Raw genomic sequence first — 17114 nt, 5'->3', positions numbered from 1 at the left:
CCAGTTTTTCCTTAATGCAAGGAAATATTTGCATATCATTTTCACTAATTTCTTTAGATTCAGTTGTATTTAATTTTGCATATATTTTAATTTAACTTCTTGTCATCATAATACTGTCCTTACTAATAACCTCACACAATATTGCATGGGATTTATTTATGTCCTTATTTTGCACTCAATCATTTGTCTTTCTCTAAATAAATAAATAATATACTTAAAAATACTATCAGGGGCATTGGTATTTGGTACGTATTTCACTTTTAAAAAACTGTCATTAGTTTGGCTCTGAAGATAACACAACTGAAATACATATTATTATTTTGCCTGTATTTCATTTTAGAATTTTTAAATCGGATTCAGTTGAATCTGTTATCATGGCACTACAGTGCACTGTAGATTCAGCATTGCAGATTTAATGTGATGATTATTCTTTAAATGGCCTGAATTACCTTAAATGTGCTAATTGGCTTTATGCATCTCCCACCACAGATACATTTTTGAGTATTTCCTTCAGAAAATGCATAATGCATAAATTCCTGCCATACCGCCTGCTTCCTGGAAAGAGTCTCCCCCACATGAACCTACACATGGTTTGCTGTCTGTATTTGGTCTGCAAGTGCACATTTGAAATTTTAAGTAATGACCTTATTCTTACTTCTGTGGGTGTCCAGATCGCATACAACATAAAAAAAAAAACATGCATAAAAAGTGAATTTGCTTGAAAGGCACCAAGGTACCCTCCTCTGCACCACTGAATGATCCCTTTTGATGGAAACAGGTGCTTCTGCAGGCAATAAAATGACTGTTGATTCGATTACCTGCAGTTTCATCCCTTGTGTTCATGGAGGTTATCGATAGGGCGTCACATTACTGATTCTGCCTCAATTCAATTAGCTGAAAAGATATGTGAAACGCTCTGTGCTCATACCGTGCTAATGCTGTTAGCATCACCACAGTCCTCGCTTGAGGATGCTTTGTATGGTATGGTGGTGAATGTTTAAGTAAGAGAACAAGACAATACCTTCATCTTGCCCGAGTTATATATAATGTTCTTTTTTTTTTTTTCGGACAACCAGTGTGGCTCACAAAAGGAGTTTTAAAGAGAAAAAGCAACTTAATAAAGCTCATGCACAGGTGTGAGATATTTGTAGGTTTTTACACTTTTTGTCTTACTGCAGTGCGCAACGTATATCAAGGCTTCTAAACAATTAAGCTAATTGGTTACAGAGGCATTCATTATTGACGTGTCATGCTAAACACCTCTGTTTTTGGAGCTGCCGCTGCCACATTAGTCGTTTTGAACAGAAATGCGATTTCTGAGCGAATGCAAAATAATGTTATTGGCACTGCTCCAGCTCACTTACTGAAATGAAATCTTCATTGAATGCATTTAAATGGCATATTTAAATGTGGCTATAGCCGGTTACAGTTCTCACTTAAGCTATTATGGATGTAATCGAATTTTCAAAAAAACGTTGAAGGTTCAAAGGCTGAATCTGTGAAGGGTTTTAATGTGTGTGCCTTTGCTTGTATACATGTGTAGCCCTTGTAAGGCTGTCGGAATGTGTCACCCGGTTCAGATCCTGCTATGCTTTTTATACCGCAATATATCTTCTGTAAAATTGATACATAATTGGAGTGATTTCTTTCTGACATCCAGTTTAGACACAGTGTGATTGTAGGAGCATTTTAATACCAATGCAGTAATATAGTTACTATAATAATGTATAATTTAATAGCCACCACTGCTGTTCATATCAGCTATTTTTAGAGTCATGTTTTTGTCTTGTTATTTTACTCATTATCATTATTTTACTCATCCCACATTATTAAGTGTGGGATCAGTTAAGTATTTTTTATTTTTTTATTTTATTTTTTTTACAAATTTTGAACTTTCTATTTATTAGTAAAATACTGAAAATATATATTACAGTTTCCTAAAAAATATTAAGCAGCATAGCTGTTTAAAAGATTGTTAATAAGAAATGTTATTAAGCAATAAATCAGCATATTAAAATTATTTCTGAAAGATCATGTTACACTGAAGACTGATGACTGCTGAAAAAGTTTTTTACACTGCATTTAAAAATATAGTTGGATAGGAAATATTTATTTTAAATTGTAATTATATTTCACAATGGAAGGATATTTTTTATTTTATTTTTTATTGTTTTGATTAAATTTGCTATATATAAATATATAATTATTTTTTGTTGTTGTTGTTGTTGTTGTTGTTTGTTATTGCTATTTAAAAAAAACAAAAAAAAACAATGGGCAAAATATTCTCAATGGACATAATGTGCACAGGCATATGTTTGCAGGAATAATAACTCTATACCATATCTTAACAACTTGAAGATGCCCGATTCACATCTTTTCCCCCCAGGTCACCTTGAGTTACAAGAACATAACTTAGAGTGTCAAAGAGAATGGTAAATGGGCAGGAAAAGAAGAGTTATGGATGAGAAAAAGAGGGATGGGGAAGGGAAATGAGAGGAGAAATATGTCACAGAGGACAAAAAGAGTGAAAGTGAGGTATGGTGCGTTGAGATAAGATGGAAACGGACGGAATCAGAGGGGATAAGCTGGCCCGGAGTGGCTATATCTTCCTCAGTCAGACCTGATGGTTGAAGATGAAAGTGGGGTCGATATTATTGAGGGTAAAAGTTCTCTATTTAATGTTAATATCCATTGATGAATGGGCTATATTTTTTTAACCTGCTTTTAGTTCATGGATGAATATGCTTCGTCAGGCATAGTCACCTTTACAGGGACATTTTCTACGGTCATTTTCCATCAAAGATAAGATGTATCACCTCAACAGTGTCCTTTCTTGACAGTTTTTACATTGGAAGTCATACTAGGTGACTTGTGAATGAATGCTGTCATCCTAACCACACTAACTGGTTAACATTCCTTTTTTTATCTATATAATGATATGTGATATACTTTATTTCTCCTAAGCTAATATGTCAATCTCTCCTTTTCTCTTGCATTTTTCTGCAGTGGTGTTTGATGACTGCGCTGGAAATGAGGGTGTGGAGTTTGAAGTGTCAAACACTGACTTCCTAATAGATGACAAATTGAATCTGGTTCCCAGAAGGCACGTGATTGACAGTGGAGATGTCATGTTTGTCCATGGTGTCAACAATCATGTCGATGACATGGCACAGGTGACCATTATGGGAGCACCATCCAGATCTCCTCAGACACTCAGGGTAAGCGTTTCTGTGTGTGTGTATGTGTGTGTGTCAATTTGTTAAATTGCCTGAAGTCTTCAATCTTGTCATTTTAAATGGTCTTCTAAGCTGGGGACATGGTATGTCTGGACGCCCATGATTCTGTTCTTTCAGTACTGGACGTATGCGTCATTCAGTGTGTCTTTACTGCCATCATATTGACAGGCTCCAGCTCAGACTAGAAATTACCTATCATTACCTGTCATGGTATCCATGAGGACAGCCACATATTTCATTTAGAGGTGACCATTGGTAGAAATTTACTTTTTCTTTTTTATTAAGGCGAGAAATTGCTCCCCTGTGGCTTTTATGTTCATAACGGCATGTTTTCCTTAACCATATAAAAACTAATAATGTTAAGTACTTTATTTCATTAAAATGAATTGCCAGTCTTGCCAATTAAGGCTCTTTCCTTATGAAATTAAATGAACATTAAATGACAGTGGATGTACACCATGAACAAAATATTCTAACATATAAATCTAAAATAATATCTTGAATTCTCTTTTGGAGGGTTTTCTTGGGTATGCAGTATGTTACCGTTCAAAATGATGGGGTTAATAAGATTTTCTCTTTAAGAAATGAATACTTTTATTCAGCAAGGATGCATTCAATTTAAATTAAGTGCTATTAAAGACTTTCACATTGCAATAAAAAATGTCTATTTCAAGTAATTGCTCTTAACTTTCTATTGATCAAACAATCCTGAAAAGAGTATCACAGTTTCCATGCTAATATTAAGCAGCACAATCATTGTTAACATTGATAAAAATAAGAAATATTTCTTGAGCAAATCAGCATGATGATTTCTAATGATCATGTGACACTGAATACTGGAGTGATGTCTAACGAAAATTCAGATTTTCATCAAAGAAATAATTTACATTTTAAAATATATTAATGTAGTTATGTCATAATGTAATTCTTTTTCACAACATTACTGTTTTTTTTTTTTTAAGTATTTTTGATCAAATAAATGCAGCATTGGTGAAAGTAAGAGACATTTTCAAAACATTAACAAATCTTCCTGACTACAAACAGTGAGTACATGTGTGAATAATCATGATTTTTAAGAAGAAGAAAAAAAATGCTTAAACCAAACTTTAACACCACCCAACCCCCATCCCCGCAACATTTAGGTCATAGCTGTATTATATTGCATATAGTGCCATAGTGAATGAAAAGCAACTAGCTCCCACCTCTTTGAGATAAACTATGAATTATACTCTCAGATGAGATATATAGCATGAGTGAAGTGATTGCTATGCGAGAGAGCTTGGGGAGAACAGCGGTGTGTGAAGAGGCTGAGGCGAGAGCCTGGAAGCAGGGTCATTATGGATCATACATCCTGTAATCACAGTCAGACTAAGCCTTCAAAAATAAACCTCGCCCTAACCCACTGGTTTGTTCCCGGCAGAAAACCTTTGCATCAACTAGTGAATACCGAAGGGAAGCTCTGCTTATTGATGCCATATTTGAGTTAATGCCCATTTTATTGGATTTTGATTATTGATAAGTGCGAGTGGAAATGGAAAAGGCTTCCGTCTTTCCCTATAGGTTGACGTGATGTAATTGTAGTTGCCTGCACAGCCAGCCTGAAGTAAAGGCCTTATGAGAAAAGTGAGAGTTCAGGGTATAAATTTGTATTTTACAGAGGATTCATATTCAAATTAATTTCCTGAATTGTTTTCATTTCTGGCGTTTCTATGGAGAAACTCAATGGAGTGAAGAAAAAAAATGCTTTGAATATGTACGACCTTGACATTTCATACTTTTCCATTTGTAATCTGCAGAAATATACTGGGTTCTTTCTTTGACAGTCATTTTTCATTTATTCTAAAGAAGAGGATGACCTGGTCACAAGGTTACAGGTTGGAAATTGGTCTTATTTATTGCCTTTACTTATTTATTGGCCTTTCTGGTTTCTTTAGCCTTGGCTAAAGTAATGTTATGTCATTGTTTCATAGAAAGTGGTACATCATAAATGTTAAGTTTGGGTTTAAAAAGACCTTTTGAGATAAATGAATACTGAGGATTCTGTCTGGCACTCTGACTCCTGTCTCCATCTGGATAAATGAGAAGTCAGAAATGAGTAATGATATGTCCCAATAGGGCAGTGTGCAGCAGAATGGCACAATTGACAAGGACGCAATGCCTCTGACAACCCTGAGTCCTATTTATTGATTGTTTTGATGACTAAGGAAAAGCAAATCCAGGGTTTTGATCACATTTTAACTTTTTCTGCTCTGTTAACAAGACTAAAAAGTGTTAAGTGTTATAAAACAGTTATTAACTTTGTTGACCGGTGGGAACATGGCATTTTAAAGACAACAGTGGTTCCGTAGTTCATAAAATAGCAAATGGAGAGCTCTGTAAAAAGATAGACTGTGACTAAAGGGTCTGTTCTTGGCTAGTTATCATGGGCCAGTTAGTACCTGCTTCTGTCTTTATTGACAGCCATTAAAAAGTATCTAAATAGGATTATTAATTTATTTATTTAGCAAGAAGCATATACATATCCAAATATAATAGCATTTTTTGGGGGGTGCTTAGAAGTATGAAATGCATTTTTCACTGTCTGTTGTCTTAGACACCACAGATTAGGGTAGTTGTGAAAGCTTATGATTGTGTTATTTTAGTGCCATCAAACAAACCAGCTTTAGTTAGCATGTCAGACTGAAATTCTTCTGTGTAGTTATTATTCACATTGGCATTAGGTGATTGCCATAAACAAAAAACCTGTGCCCAGAAGTCTGTGCCATCTAAATGTTGGGTACCCACAGCACCAAGCACCAAACAGCTGGGGTGGTTTAATGGTTGAGGCTGTTAACCGAAATTTTGCTGGTTCAGTTCCACGCAATAGCTAACCATGAGCCGTCAGATGATTGCAGGGATTGAAAATGCCTTTGAGATGACTGGGAATGCTAACAAATGAGGTATTATAAAACAGTTCCTTGTCTAAAGGACTCTCACAGCCCAGCTACTAAGATTCAAGTGCCACTTCTTCAACCCCACACCATTAGCAGTAGCATTGATGTTACTAAAATAGCCATTATTACAATGATCTACTTTGAAACCCACAACAATTAATAATGTGTTTGGGAAACAAACTCCCTATCTGCACATATATTTCACTGAAAGTGTCATACGTGTCTTTCACACTCATAATCATGAATTATCTTTGAAGTATATAATTATTTACTTATTAAATAATTAATTAAAATTAAATATTTAAAATGTAATATTTAAAATTAACATTTAATTAATAATTTAAATGGATATTAAAATAATTGTAAGTAAAAAAATGTTTATAACTTTATCACTTCTTGGATTTTATTTTAATCTTTTTTTTTTTCTTTATTGACAGTCAACAGTTTACTGAGGTATGAGCGATAGAGTGAAAATAAGATTAGGACATGACCCAGGACAGCCTTGGATCTTGGTCCCCATAAACCAGCAGCTCATTCTGTGATGTTAAAGTTGCTTGCATTGCAGTTTTGACCATTTTCAAAAGACAGCTGGGGTGGTTTAATGGTTGAGGCTGTTAACCGAAATTTAGCTGTTTCAGTTCCACGCAAGGAGCTAACCATGAGCCGTCAGATGATTGCAGGGATTGAAAATAAGCTAAAACATATTAAAACTGCTTAACACACATAATTTATTTGCTAAATGGTGGGAAGAATTTCAAAAAAACATAATCCTCAATGCAGCTCAGTGGTGCAATGTACTCTATGGCTGGGATTCGAATGCCACTAATCTTTAAGCCGCCCTGTTTCAGTTATTAATGAGAGCTCAGACTACCTCATAGAGCGGAGAAAGCTGAAGCAGGGATGATTGTACCTCTGTAATTTATGAACAGGAAACATTAAAGATTCATGACTATCTTCTTTTCAGCATGTCAGCACGCTCTAGCCAACAGTGTTCATCACTGGCAGAGGAAAGGCATAGCGAACACACACAACAGACCTTTCGCTCTGTTCTCAGAGCGGCACGGTGCATTTTTCTGTCCTTGAGAATGCAGCGGGGGAAGAGTGGCAAAGGAATTCATCAATAACCTCAATGCAGCCCTTCATTTTTCCAACAGAGAAGGTTCTTAAAGTTCCATAAGTCTTTCTAATTCTCTCCATCGCTCACTGCAGCGAGTCGATGAGTTGACGGAGATGTTTAATCTTCACCGTAAGACCCGTCACTCTGTCACTTATGCCCCTTATGTAGTGGATGAGAATAACATAAACTCCCCTTATGATGGGAGGACATATTGGTTACTATCTCATGGAAATGTACTCTCAGCCTAGGTAAAGGGACTGATTTGATGTTCTGTTCTGGTATGTCATAAGTTTCAATATAGTGACTGAAAGACACATAGTGACTTTAAAGCAGTTTCTTAAAGGTGATTCAGGTACTGTATGATTATGAGTTTGAATCATTACACCACTGATAATGTTGCATTTCCATAGAACGGTCGTTTTAATACTACAATAAGTTTTAAAATGAAATCCTCATGTCATTCCAAAACTGTTCAACTTAACTTTTTTCTTTGGAACATAAAAGATATTTTAAAGAATGATGGGGTCCGAATCTTCTTTTATTTTCAACTGAAGAAAGAAAGTCATGCAGTTTTGGAACAATATGTGGGTTAGTAAGTAATGACAGAATTTTTTGGGCGAACCGTCGCATTTAGATCCATGACATTTGAAATTTTATGCAAGGTTGTGCATTTAATATATATAAAACTTATTATTTTATATTATTTATAAAGCATATTATTTTAATAATGCAATGATATATTGTACAAATAGAAGGTAATTCTACTAATTTTTTATTTGACAAATTAACAGATGTAAATCGAAAGAAAAAAAGTATATAAAAAGTCTCATTTAAACGAATTTGCATAAAAATAATAATAATAAAACAAAATGCTCTGATTCTGATTGATTAAACACCTTCAAATGTGCACAATATATATGGAAATAGGTTAGTTTGCTCCATCTCTGAGTGTGGGTATCAAATATTGCCAGGTTATGATTCACATTATATGGCTATGAATGATGTCAGAGCGATGCAAAAAAAGCTCCACTAGCTCTGAATGTAGCCTTTCACATTCCCCCATCACTCCACCGCTTCTAAGCCTGACCAAAGACATCCAGCAAGGACAGAACGTGCTGTGCTTCCAATGCAAATAGAAAGTTTGTGACCGCTCGCCAACCATTTCCCACCCAACAAAAAATGACATACGAGTAGGACACAATAAATAGCTTGTCAAGTTAACTCTCGTCTGTGGAGTGCATGTTTAGAAGGTTGTAATTTAGAGAACAGGAACAAAAGAGATAAGCAAATAGAAATAGAAATAGATGGAAGTAAAAGCATAAAAGAAGACTGGATTGACAAAAAGAGCCTTCTTAGTGGTGCTTTTCCAACCTTGACAAACTATGTAGTCATCGTAGCTGCTGTTTTCCAGTTGCTATGAGGTGACATTCTTTTTTTGCCCTCCCTCTATCTCCTTCCTCCTCGTTCTGCCTTGTAATGCAGCTCAGAGAGGTTCACTGTTGTAATGAGTTCAGATGCATGCTGGGATCTGTGTGGTGACATGCTGTCGTCGTGTCCTCAGCTTCAATTCAGCTGAATTTGTGAAGCATAAAAAAGGGTTTCTAAAGACTTGCCGAACAAACAGAGATATCAGAATCTTTTTTTTTTTTTTTTTTTTTTTTTTTAACTATCAAGCATTTTAAGACTATTAATACCACTGTTGCTCTGATAATAGAATTCATCTCTGTGTTTAATGGCGTTCTTTTGCTCATGACAGCAGGACGGTGAAAGTAATTCCCTCAATAAAGGGAGATTTTGGAGAGAAACAGTGGTGTGTATCTGCTAATGACATCAAAACAACAGGAGGCTGTGATAATTCATTTAAATAACATATTAAAAGAAAAATCTATTAAGACTGATCTGTGGGGATTTATGATCTTTTTTCAGTTTTGCAGAGAAATATCCTGAAAAACGTCACCCATTAATCTAGTTATCATACTGAAAAGTACTCGAGACGCTCTTCCTCATGTTAATAGCTCAGGCTGTCCCCAGAGATGGTGGTGTGATGTATCCATTTCACAAATGGTATCTTCAAACTGGGCAGATCAAGATGGGCCATTTAGGTTATAATGCAATTTGCTAATGTACTTTAATTATTTCTCTGCATTTGGCCATTAATATTTAACTTCTGTACTGCTGAAATTGCATTTGCATACATTTTTTTGAGATACCAAAACTTTGAAATTACTGGTTTGTTGAGAACAAGGTGGTCTGTAATGGCTTGGGAAAGGTATCTGTTAGGGTTCACGTTCATCTTTATGGAAGTTGTTTTACTAGAATAGAACTACAGAACTTGTTGAGCTACACTGTAAAAAAAAAAAAAGAAAAAAGAAAAAAAGGGTTAACTGTCTAAATGTCTAAAAGTTCTTGAAATAATATCAATTTACATAATAAGCATTATTGCATAAAATATTAAAACTTGTTTTCAGAAAACCTATATTGAATACTAATTTATTTTTCCCATTTGTTATAAACAAGTTAACACTTAAATTTATCGACTTAAAGTACATGGAAAATACATGATTTAAAACACAAAATGCACTTAAATTTAAGATGCAACCAGTGAAAACAATTCTTTGTCTTATGCAGTGTTGCTTCTCAAGTACATTTATCTTTAGACTTTTATTTAACGTTTTTCCTGAAAAGACAATCAGTTCATTGTAACAACTCATTAAGTAGATGGGGACAGTATATTTTTTCCTTTTCCCCAAATCTGTTACAAAGGTTTTCTGTTTTAAATATATACTCCTGAACCTTCCTGAAAATCCTGAAATATATATATATATATATATATATATATATATATATATATATATATATATATATTAAGCAGAGAATCCTGAAAAATGCAGTTCCAGATGATGCAGTTCCAGTGTCTACCAGTAGGGCCTAGCTTGAGCATTCCAATCAACTATGCCTTGACCCATTGGTTTGTGGAAAGCATTTTGAGCCGGGTCATCAAAATATATCATAGTTCCATTTACTAGTGCCATATGGCTGTCTATGGCCAGCGGGATCTTGCACGGGTCGCTGCCACTGTGCTAATATATTCCGTTTCACCCTAATGTCAGTGTTGAGTGACAAATATAATTTGTGCTGCCATCTAATTGCCCTTAGGGGCTGTAATTGCAACAGTGTTGACAAAGAAAAGAGAATAGAACAAAATGGCGAGGAAGAAAGAATGGATCAGAGAGGGCAACATGAGAGACGCTGATTAGCCTGGTTATTGAATTGAGATGCTAATAAACTTCAGTGGTCACATGAAAGGCTGAAACCCATAGGAATAAAATTTGATGCATTTATCTGTGATCTGTGATCTGTGGCTCAGATTGCACATTCTGTATATTTATATCCGTTTTGTCTGGAATACTTTATTCTGATTGGTCATTTGTGACATTATGTGGTCAGATATTTTCCATAATGACTACTAAACTATATAATTGACCGTTACTCTTGGCAACTGATCTCCTACACAGTTTTAATGCTTCTCTGTGCTCTTTTTCTCTTTGTTTGCTAGTTTTTTTAAACTAAATAAATGTTTTATTTCTATGTATTCACTTATTTATTTGGTTTGTGGCTGCATAATATGCTAGATAATGCAGAGTCAGGTGGCCATCTTCACAAAATAAACCAGATCAGCGTGACATAAGAGTGATGTTTTGTGATAATGAACAGCTGACGATACACTATGCCTTATTCATTTTAATGTCACTTTTTTCACTCTAAGGCTTAGTTTCCACTCAACTACATTTTAGAGCTGTAGAATGAAAGCTTCTGACATTGTTTGCTTAGTTTATTTTTCTGAATAGGACATGGCTTTCAATTAAGCTTCTATCTAAATAAAGGAAGCAATGGCAGGAAAGGTGAAAAACCACCATAATGACCATTTTAATGACTTTGGTAAAAGCACTGTATGCCTTGTTTGTATTGATGTGCCTGCCAGAGATTTATATTAGCACTATCAGATGTCTGCATAGTTCAGTAACCCTGTATCTAATAGGATGTATTGTGACTGTTTTTCTATCCATTCAAATAACGTTATATGGACATACCCAGTGTAAGAGTTGGTAGTGTCCTTCACGAAGGGATTTACATTGATTTTATGAAGTATTCATAACATTATGGGACTAATGTGGTGTATAATAGCATAGTAGTTAAAGATCTGGGATGGCAACTGAAAGGTTATGGGTTAAAACCCTCCAAGGCGTGATTTATGATCCATCACTGTGTCCCCTGGAGCAAAACACTTAGCCCAATGAACGTTCCTGTAATAAGTGTACTTCAAGTCCCTTTGGATAAAATGGTCAGCTAAATGTCAAATTGCAGCTTAATATGTTATATTTGGCATTAAAATAGAGTGACACATAATAACATTAATTTCTTATATTTAAACTATTTTCACTTTTTTTTTGTCTTCTGTGCTGTGATTTAGGAGATCCTGGGTCTGTCAGACATGATGCCATACCGATCCAAAAGATCCTTGCTGGTGCCCCCCATGTTTGTTCCAGAGAACCAGCGAGCCCCCTTCCCAAGGTTAATTGGAAAGGTAAGACCTTCCATATACAACTATGGTCCTGGTCAAACATATTTTGCTGTGTGTACATAAGTGTGACAGTGCTACCTGATGGTTTAGATAAGCCATTCTTCAGGTCTTTTTTTTTTTTTTTTTTTCTTCTTAAGCTTACTTAAGTCTGGTTCTAAAAAGTCAGATGAATTAGCAGAGAAATTATGCCTGGAATTATATATTTTCGTGGGTCAACCCGTAAGTTAGCATCACCCAGGTTATCACGAAAAAAAATGATAATAATCCAAAATATTTTTTATATTAGCTTTTGTATTTTTGTAGAAAATAAACTCTGTGAAAAACAAATGTTTATGATTCTTACACATTTAATTTATTTAAGGTCATCACCACAAACATATGAGGCTGAAAAAGTGGACGATTGAGTAGATGAGTTTACCTGTTAGTTGTGATGATATTTAGTCTCCCGACAACCATCGGAGTTCTTTTAAGCCACTTGCTAGCAGTTGCCTTTCAAGACACATGAAAACAATAAATCGAGTAGGGTAGCACTGATCATTTTATGGGTGGTCATTTCAAAGGGGTGTCCAAACCTGTACCTAAAGGGCCACTGTCCTGTAGAAACCTAACCCTACAAACCTAATTAAACACACCTGAACCAAAGTAATCAATGTATTCGCTCTCTAGAAACATCTTCCCTGCATCCAAATGTTCATACTGTCCATCCTAAATAGTATGTGAGATTAGAATAAGTGTGTCCTAAATCGTAGTATGTTGAAAAGAGTATGCCAAAAGTCCCGGGATGGTTTACTATTTCAGGTCTACGATTTTTGAAGCGGATACATGCACACTCTAATGGCTAATATTACCCACAATCCATTGCACTTTGATGAAAGGTTTGTTTGAGAACTACAAACATGAATAAAAAGCATTAAAACCTACAGACATGGTGGATGTGCTTATTTCTGGGTTTTAGGGCTTATTGTGGCAACACTGTGTTAGTGCAGATAAACAGCTACATTAAAACTTTACTCCTGAGAATGCAGATCATCGCTGGCCTAGCCAGGTTTTTTTTTTTTTTTTAAGTAACCTTTAGTAACCTTTGGTCTGATTTACATTGCACTGCTCTGTCAGTTTGCAGTGGGGTTCCAAGGCCGTTCTTTATGCTATAATTGTTGAGCAGGGTGAAGAAACTAGATGAATGTATGTGTTGAAATTAATTCTACTGAACTTGAATTTTCTTCTCAAGAACATATTTAATACTCTATGAAAATGCCTGGAATGTGTTGAATTATTTGTGTCATTGTTTCGTTTGAGATTCATGTATTCCACATCCAGGAGAGATACTGCAGATTTTTGCAGAATATCTCTGGGCTTTGAGGTGACGACATCGGTTCAGCCCTGGTTTTTAATACAATAGTCAATGTTTTTTTTTTTTTTTACCATTCAGGGAGAAAGATCAAATTCAATAGAAAAGTTTTTTTATGTATTTATTTTTTTTAATTATTTGCCTTTACAGCAGAAAACTAAGGTAGAATCAAATGTTTTCAGCACTTCCTGTTCACTTGCTTTCTGTGGCTGTGTCTCAGCATGGGGCTGGGGTTATTCCTTGGCTAGTGCTAGATTACTGTGCCACAGTGAATACCACAGTGAATTTAGGTCTTTATTCTAGTGTTGAATGCAAAGGCTGAATTATATTGCAGTTTCTCCCACTGACAGAATAGCCCCTCTATACTACACATAGATTACTATACTTCAGCAGGTGGCAGAAAATACAGCAAGGTCCATTGAGAATCTGATGAAGCTGACAATCCTTCAGTCTTTTTCTATATACATCTACATGTCTACGCCTTCTCAACCTATAGTACCTCTTTTGCAGCATTTTCACTATAGTGAAACCACGCAAGGGGACTAGGTACTGTGACCAATTCGTATGATAGCACTACTGTATATTGGAAACCTGGCAAAATGGATTTTCCACATGGTTAAATCTTGTTTCCTTGCGCTGTTTACCTACCATATGGCGTGCATTCATTTTTTTGAATTTGCACAGAGCGGGGAGGCTGAAGGAATTTGGGAATCGCCCATTAGGATGATGGAAGCTTGAAGAGAAACAGAGGGGTTTCCCAGATGTTTTCTCTCTGGGAAAGGCAGCAAACATGTTGGGTGTCTGGCAAAGCCTTCTGTTTCTTTTTAAATTTCTGTCATTCTAGTGGGGCATTGTTTATTTTTATTATTGTCATACAAAGACAAATCACGCTGCCGCTGATTACTTGCTTGCAATTTTAGAAAAAGCACTAACTGAATAAGATGCACTGTGATAGATTTGCCATCACAGTCCTTCAAGGCACATTAGATTATAAAATTTTGTATACAGTCTCTTGGATTTCACACTGACACCTACTGGTGTACTGCAGATGTATTTACATTTACATTTTACAGATGTATGAAGTTAGTTTTTTTTTTTTTTTTTCATTTGGGCCACTTAACACAGATACAAATTAAAACATATTTTCCAAAAGTACTGTCCATATATTTAACTATAAATAGGAAAAATGCTCCTCCTATCTTTTTGTTATATTTTATAATACCAGTTGAAGGAAGAAACTGTAATACGATTGTTTACAGGGGTTTTGAAATTAATCCTTTGTGAACCATCTCTGTTCTGTGTCTTCCAATGTTTAGTCATACAATGGGGCAAGTGGTTTTACTTTGGCCCTTTCTGTAGAGAGGAGTTTTATTGGATGGTGTTGACTTGAGGTCCACTCTCGGTTAAGGGGGCTTGAAGTATTGGAAAAGTAATAACGAACAGATTTGCCCTGATTCCTGTTCTGGCTTTGACATCAGTCTTCTGTGGGATTATGGGGGATTTATTATGGTGGAGTGTTCACCTGTAGCACTGCAATCTCACAAATAGGAAAAAGTCCAGAGGTTCCCTCTCGGACCTGCTAGTAATTGTTTCTGGGCTGGTTTTTATGGGCAGTGCTGGTGTCTCTTTGTTCTATTATGTCCTGAACAAACCCTCCACAGTTTCTGTGTAGTTTTTGGCTCCCAGAGCAGAAACACTGTCAATATTTTGTGAATTCACAGTTACACTCATTCTCACTCGCTGCAATGCTTTTCACAAATCAGAAGGGATAACTGTGGCATAATGTCTCACACTGAAGTGTTGATGGATGATGAGGGATATGTGTTTATTTGTCTGTGCATCATTAATACTGCTGGGTGCTGATTATCTTTCATTCTGCTTTGACCTTGCACTAACAAACATGAGTCTCCTGTGGAAAGTGAGAGAGTTCCTGAGCTTTAGAATTAGATAAGTGCTCTTTGTAGATGTCTTTGTTGTACTTATTTTGCAATTTAGAAAGTGAGACCACATCCCTCTCTCTCTTACTACTAGTTCTCCCTGTCTTTATTTCTTCTCTCAGATTGAAAGCCACTTGTCAGCAGCAGACATGTACCTTTTTTATTTTTGGAAAGAAATTAATAGTTTTAATCAACAAGGTTGCATTGAATTGATGAAAAGTAACAATAAAAACTCACTGATTTCAAACTTTGAATTATTTTATTTATGTATTTATTTCTACATTTTCTGATAGAATAAATGCAGTCTTGGTAAGCATAAGAGGCTTCTTTCAAAAACTTTAAAGAGTAATGTTTTTTTTTTTTTTTTGTTTCCTAGATATGGCCCAAGTCTGTTTGCATAGAAAACTGATAGCATTTTTTTCTCAGCAAGCTGTATGATTTTAGGTATCTTTTAAAATTCAAGATTTGTATTTGTCACATAGACTATTATATAGTGAATATATAACCAGCAGTGAAATGTGAGTCAAGTCCACTCCATGGACAGTGCAATTATTAAAGATACAACTCAGAGGAAAATATACATAAATATAAGTATGAAAGAATTCTAAAAATAAACAATAAACATAAAATAATAAATTATAAAATAATGTATACTATAAGATTAAACATAGAATAGAAAATACAATGTGCATGAAAGTGTACAAAGGAATGTACAAGAGGTGAATGTAAAAACAGGTTGTGACACTGAATATGTCAATATCAGGTAGAGAATGATGAATATCTTACTGATTAATTGGTTATTAAGTGGAGACATATAGATGTTAAGAGGTTGGTTTTAAGATTAGGAGCCTGATGGCCTGAGGGAAGAAACTCCTCTTAGGTCTCTCAGTTTCTTACCAGATTGCAGCAAAGTGAAAAGACACTTACTAGGTTGGTTGGAGTCCTATATGATTTTAACAACTCTGCTTTTGCAGCGTTTGAGGTAGATGTCCTGCAGCGAGGGAAGATCAGACCCTGAGATGCACTCAGCTAAGCGCACAACTCTCTGCAGGGCTTTGTAGTCTTGACTGGAGCTATTCCCGTACAACACTGATATACACTGAGTCAATACACTTTCTATGGTCCCTGAAAAGAAAGTTTTCAGGATTGCTGGTGCGACCCTGAATTTTCTCTGCTGTCGCAGAGCGAACAGTCTTTGCCTGGCTTTGTTTGAATGTGGGTAGTCAAAGTCAGGTCCTCGGAGATTTTTACACCAAGGTAGTTGAAGCTGCTCACTTTCTCCACAGGGGTCCCGCTGATCATAAGAGGTGTATAGGGCCGCTGCTGTCTCTTCCTGAAGTCAACAATCAGCTCTTTAGTTTTGCTCCCATTCAGAGAGAGACAATTGTCCTGGCACCATGATGTAAGTTTCTCTACCTCATCCAGGTATGCGGTCTCATTATCATCAGCAAATTTGATAATTGTAGAGAGAGTAGAGCAGGGGACTCAGTCAGGACACAGCCCTCAGCGGCTCCTACATTCAGGATGATGGAGCTGGAGATGAACTGGCCTACTTTCAACACTTGAGGTCTACCAGGGAGGAAGTTTTGAATCAAGTCGCAGAGTGAAGAGTTTAAACCAAGGTCTATGAGTTAAGAAAGCAAGCTGGATGGGGACTACAGTACTGAAAGTTGAGCTATAGTCGATAAATAGCAGCCTTACATAGTTTCCATTGATGCTGCCAATGTGCGTGTGAGAAGAGTGCAGTATGTGAGAAATAGCATATTCAGTGGATCTATTGAGGCTGATAATCAAACTGAAGATGGTCTGAAGTATCCGGGATGTCCAAAGCACAAGCAATATGGGACATTTTATGATTTTTACATTTTTAAGTTAAGTTTGTTCAAATCCATTACCCAAAAATTAAGCAATAGTAATCGTAATGCTTCCTATAGCAAGCACCACTTAATTACTGGTTTTTG

The 17114-nt window shown here is 35.8% G+C and overlaps 1 protein-coding gene across 1 annotated transcript in view; it reads left to right on the top strand.

Annotated features, from left to right (window-relative positions):
* Positions 1 to 17114, top strand: part of LOC113076195 (cadherin-13-like) — a gene marked incomplete at its 3' end in the record, with an annotated part of 145090 nt that overhangs the window by 27828 nt on the left and 100148 nt on the right. Inside the window, exons 2-3 of the mRNA XM_026248858.1 lie at positions 3007 to 3218; positions 11758 to 11871. Of these exons, the coding sequence (XP_026104643.1) occupies positions 3129 to 3218; positions 11758 to 11871 (204 nt within the window). The remainder of the gene's footprint in view (positions 1 to 3006; positions 3219 to 11757; positions 11872 to 17114) is intronic.

Source organism: Carassius auratus, unplaced genomic scaffold (genome assembly GCF_003368295.1).
Source record: "Carassius auratus strain Wakin unplaced genomic scaffold, ASM336829v1 scaf_tig00019275, whole genome shotgun sequence".
Taxonomy (NCBI): domain Eukaryota; kingdom Metazoa; phylum Chordata; class Actinopteri; order Cypriniformes; family Cyprinidae; genus Carassius; species Carassius auratus.
Note: the sequence above shows the minus strand (reverse complement) of the source record. Positions and strands in the feature narration are given on the sequence as shown.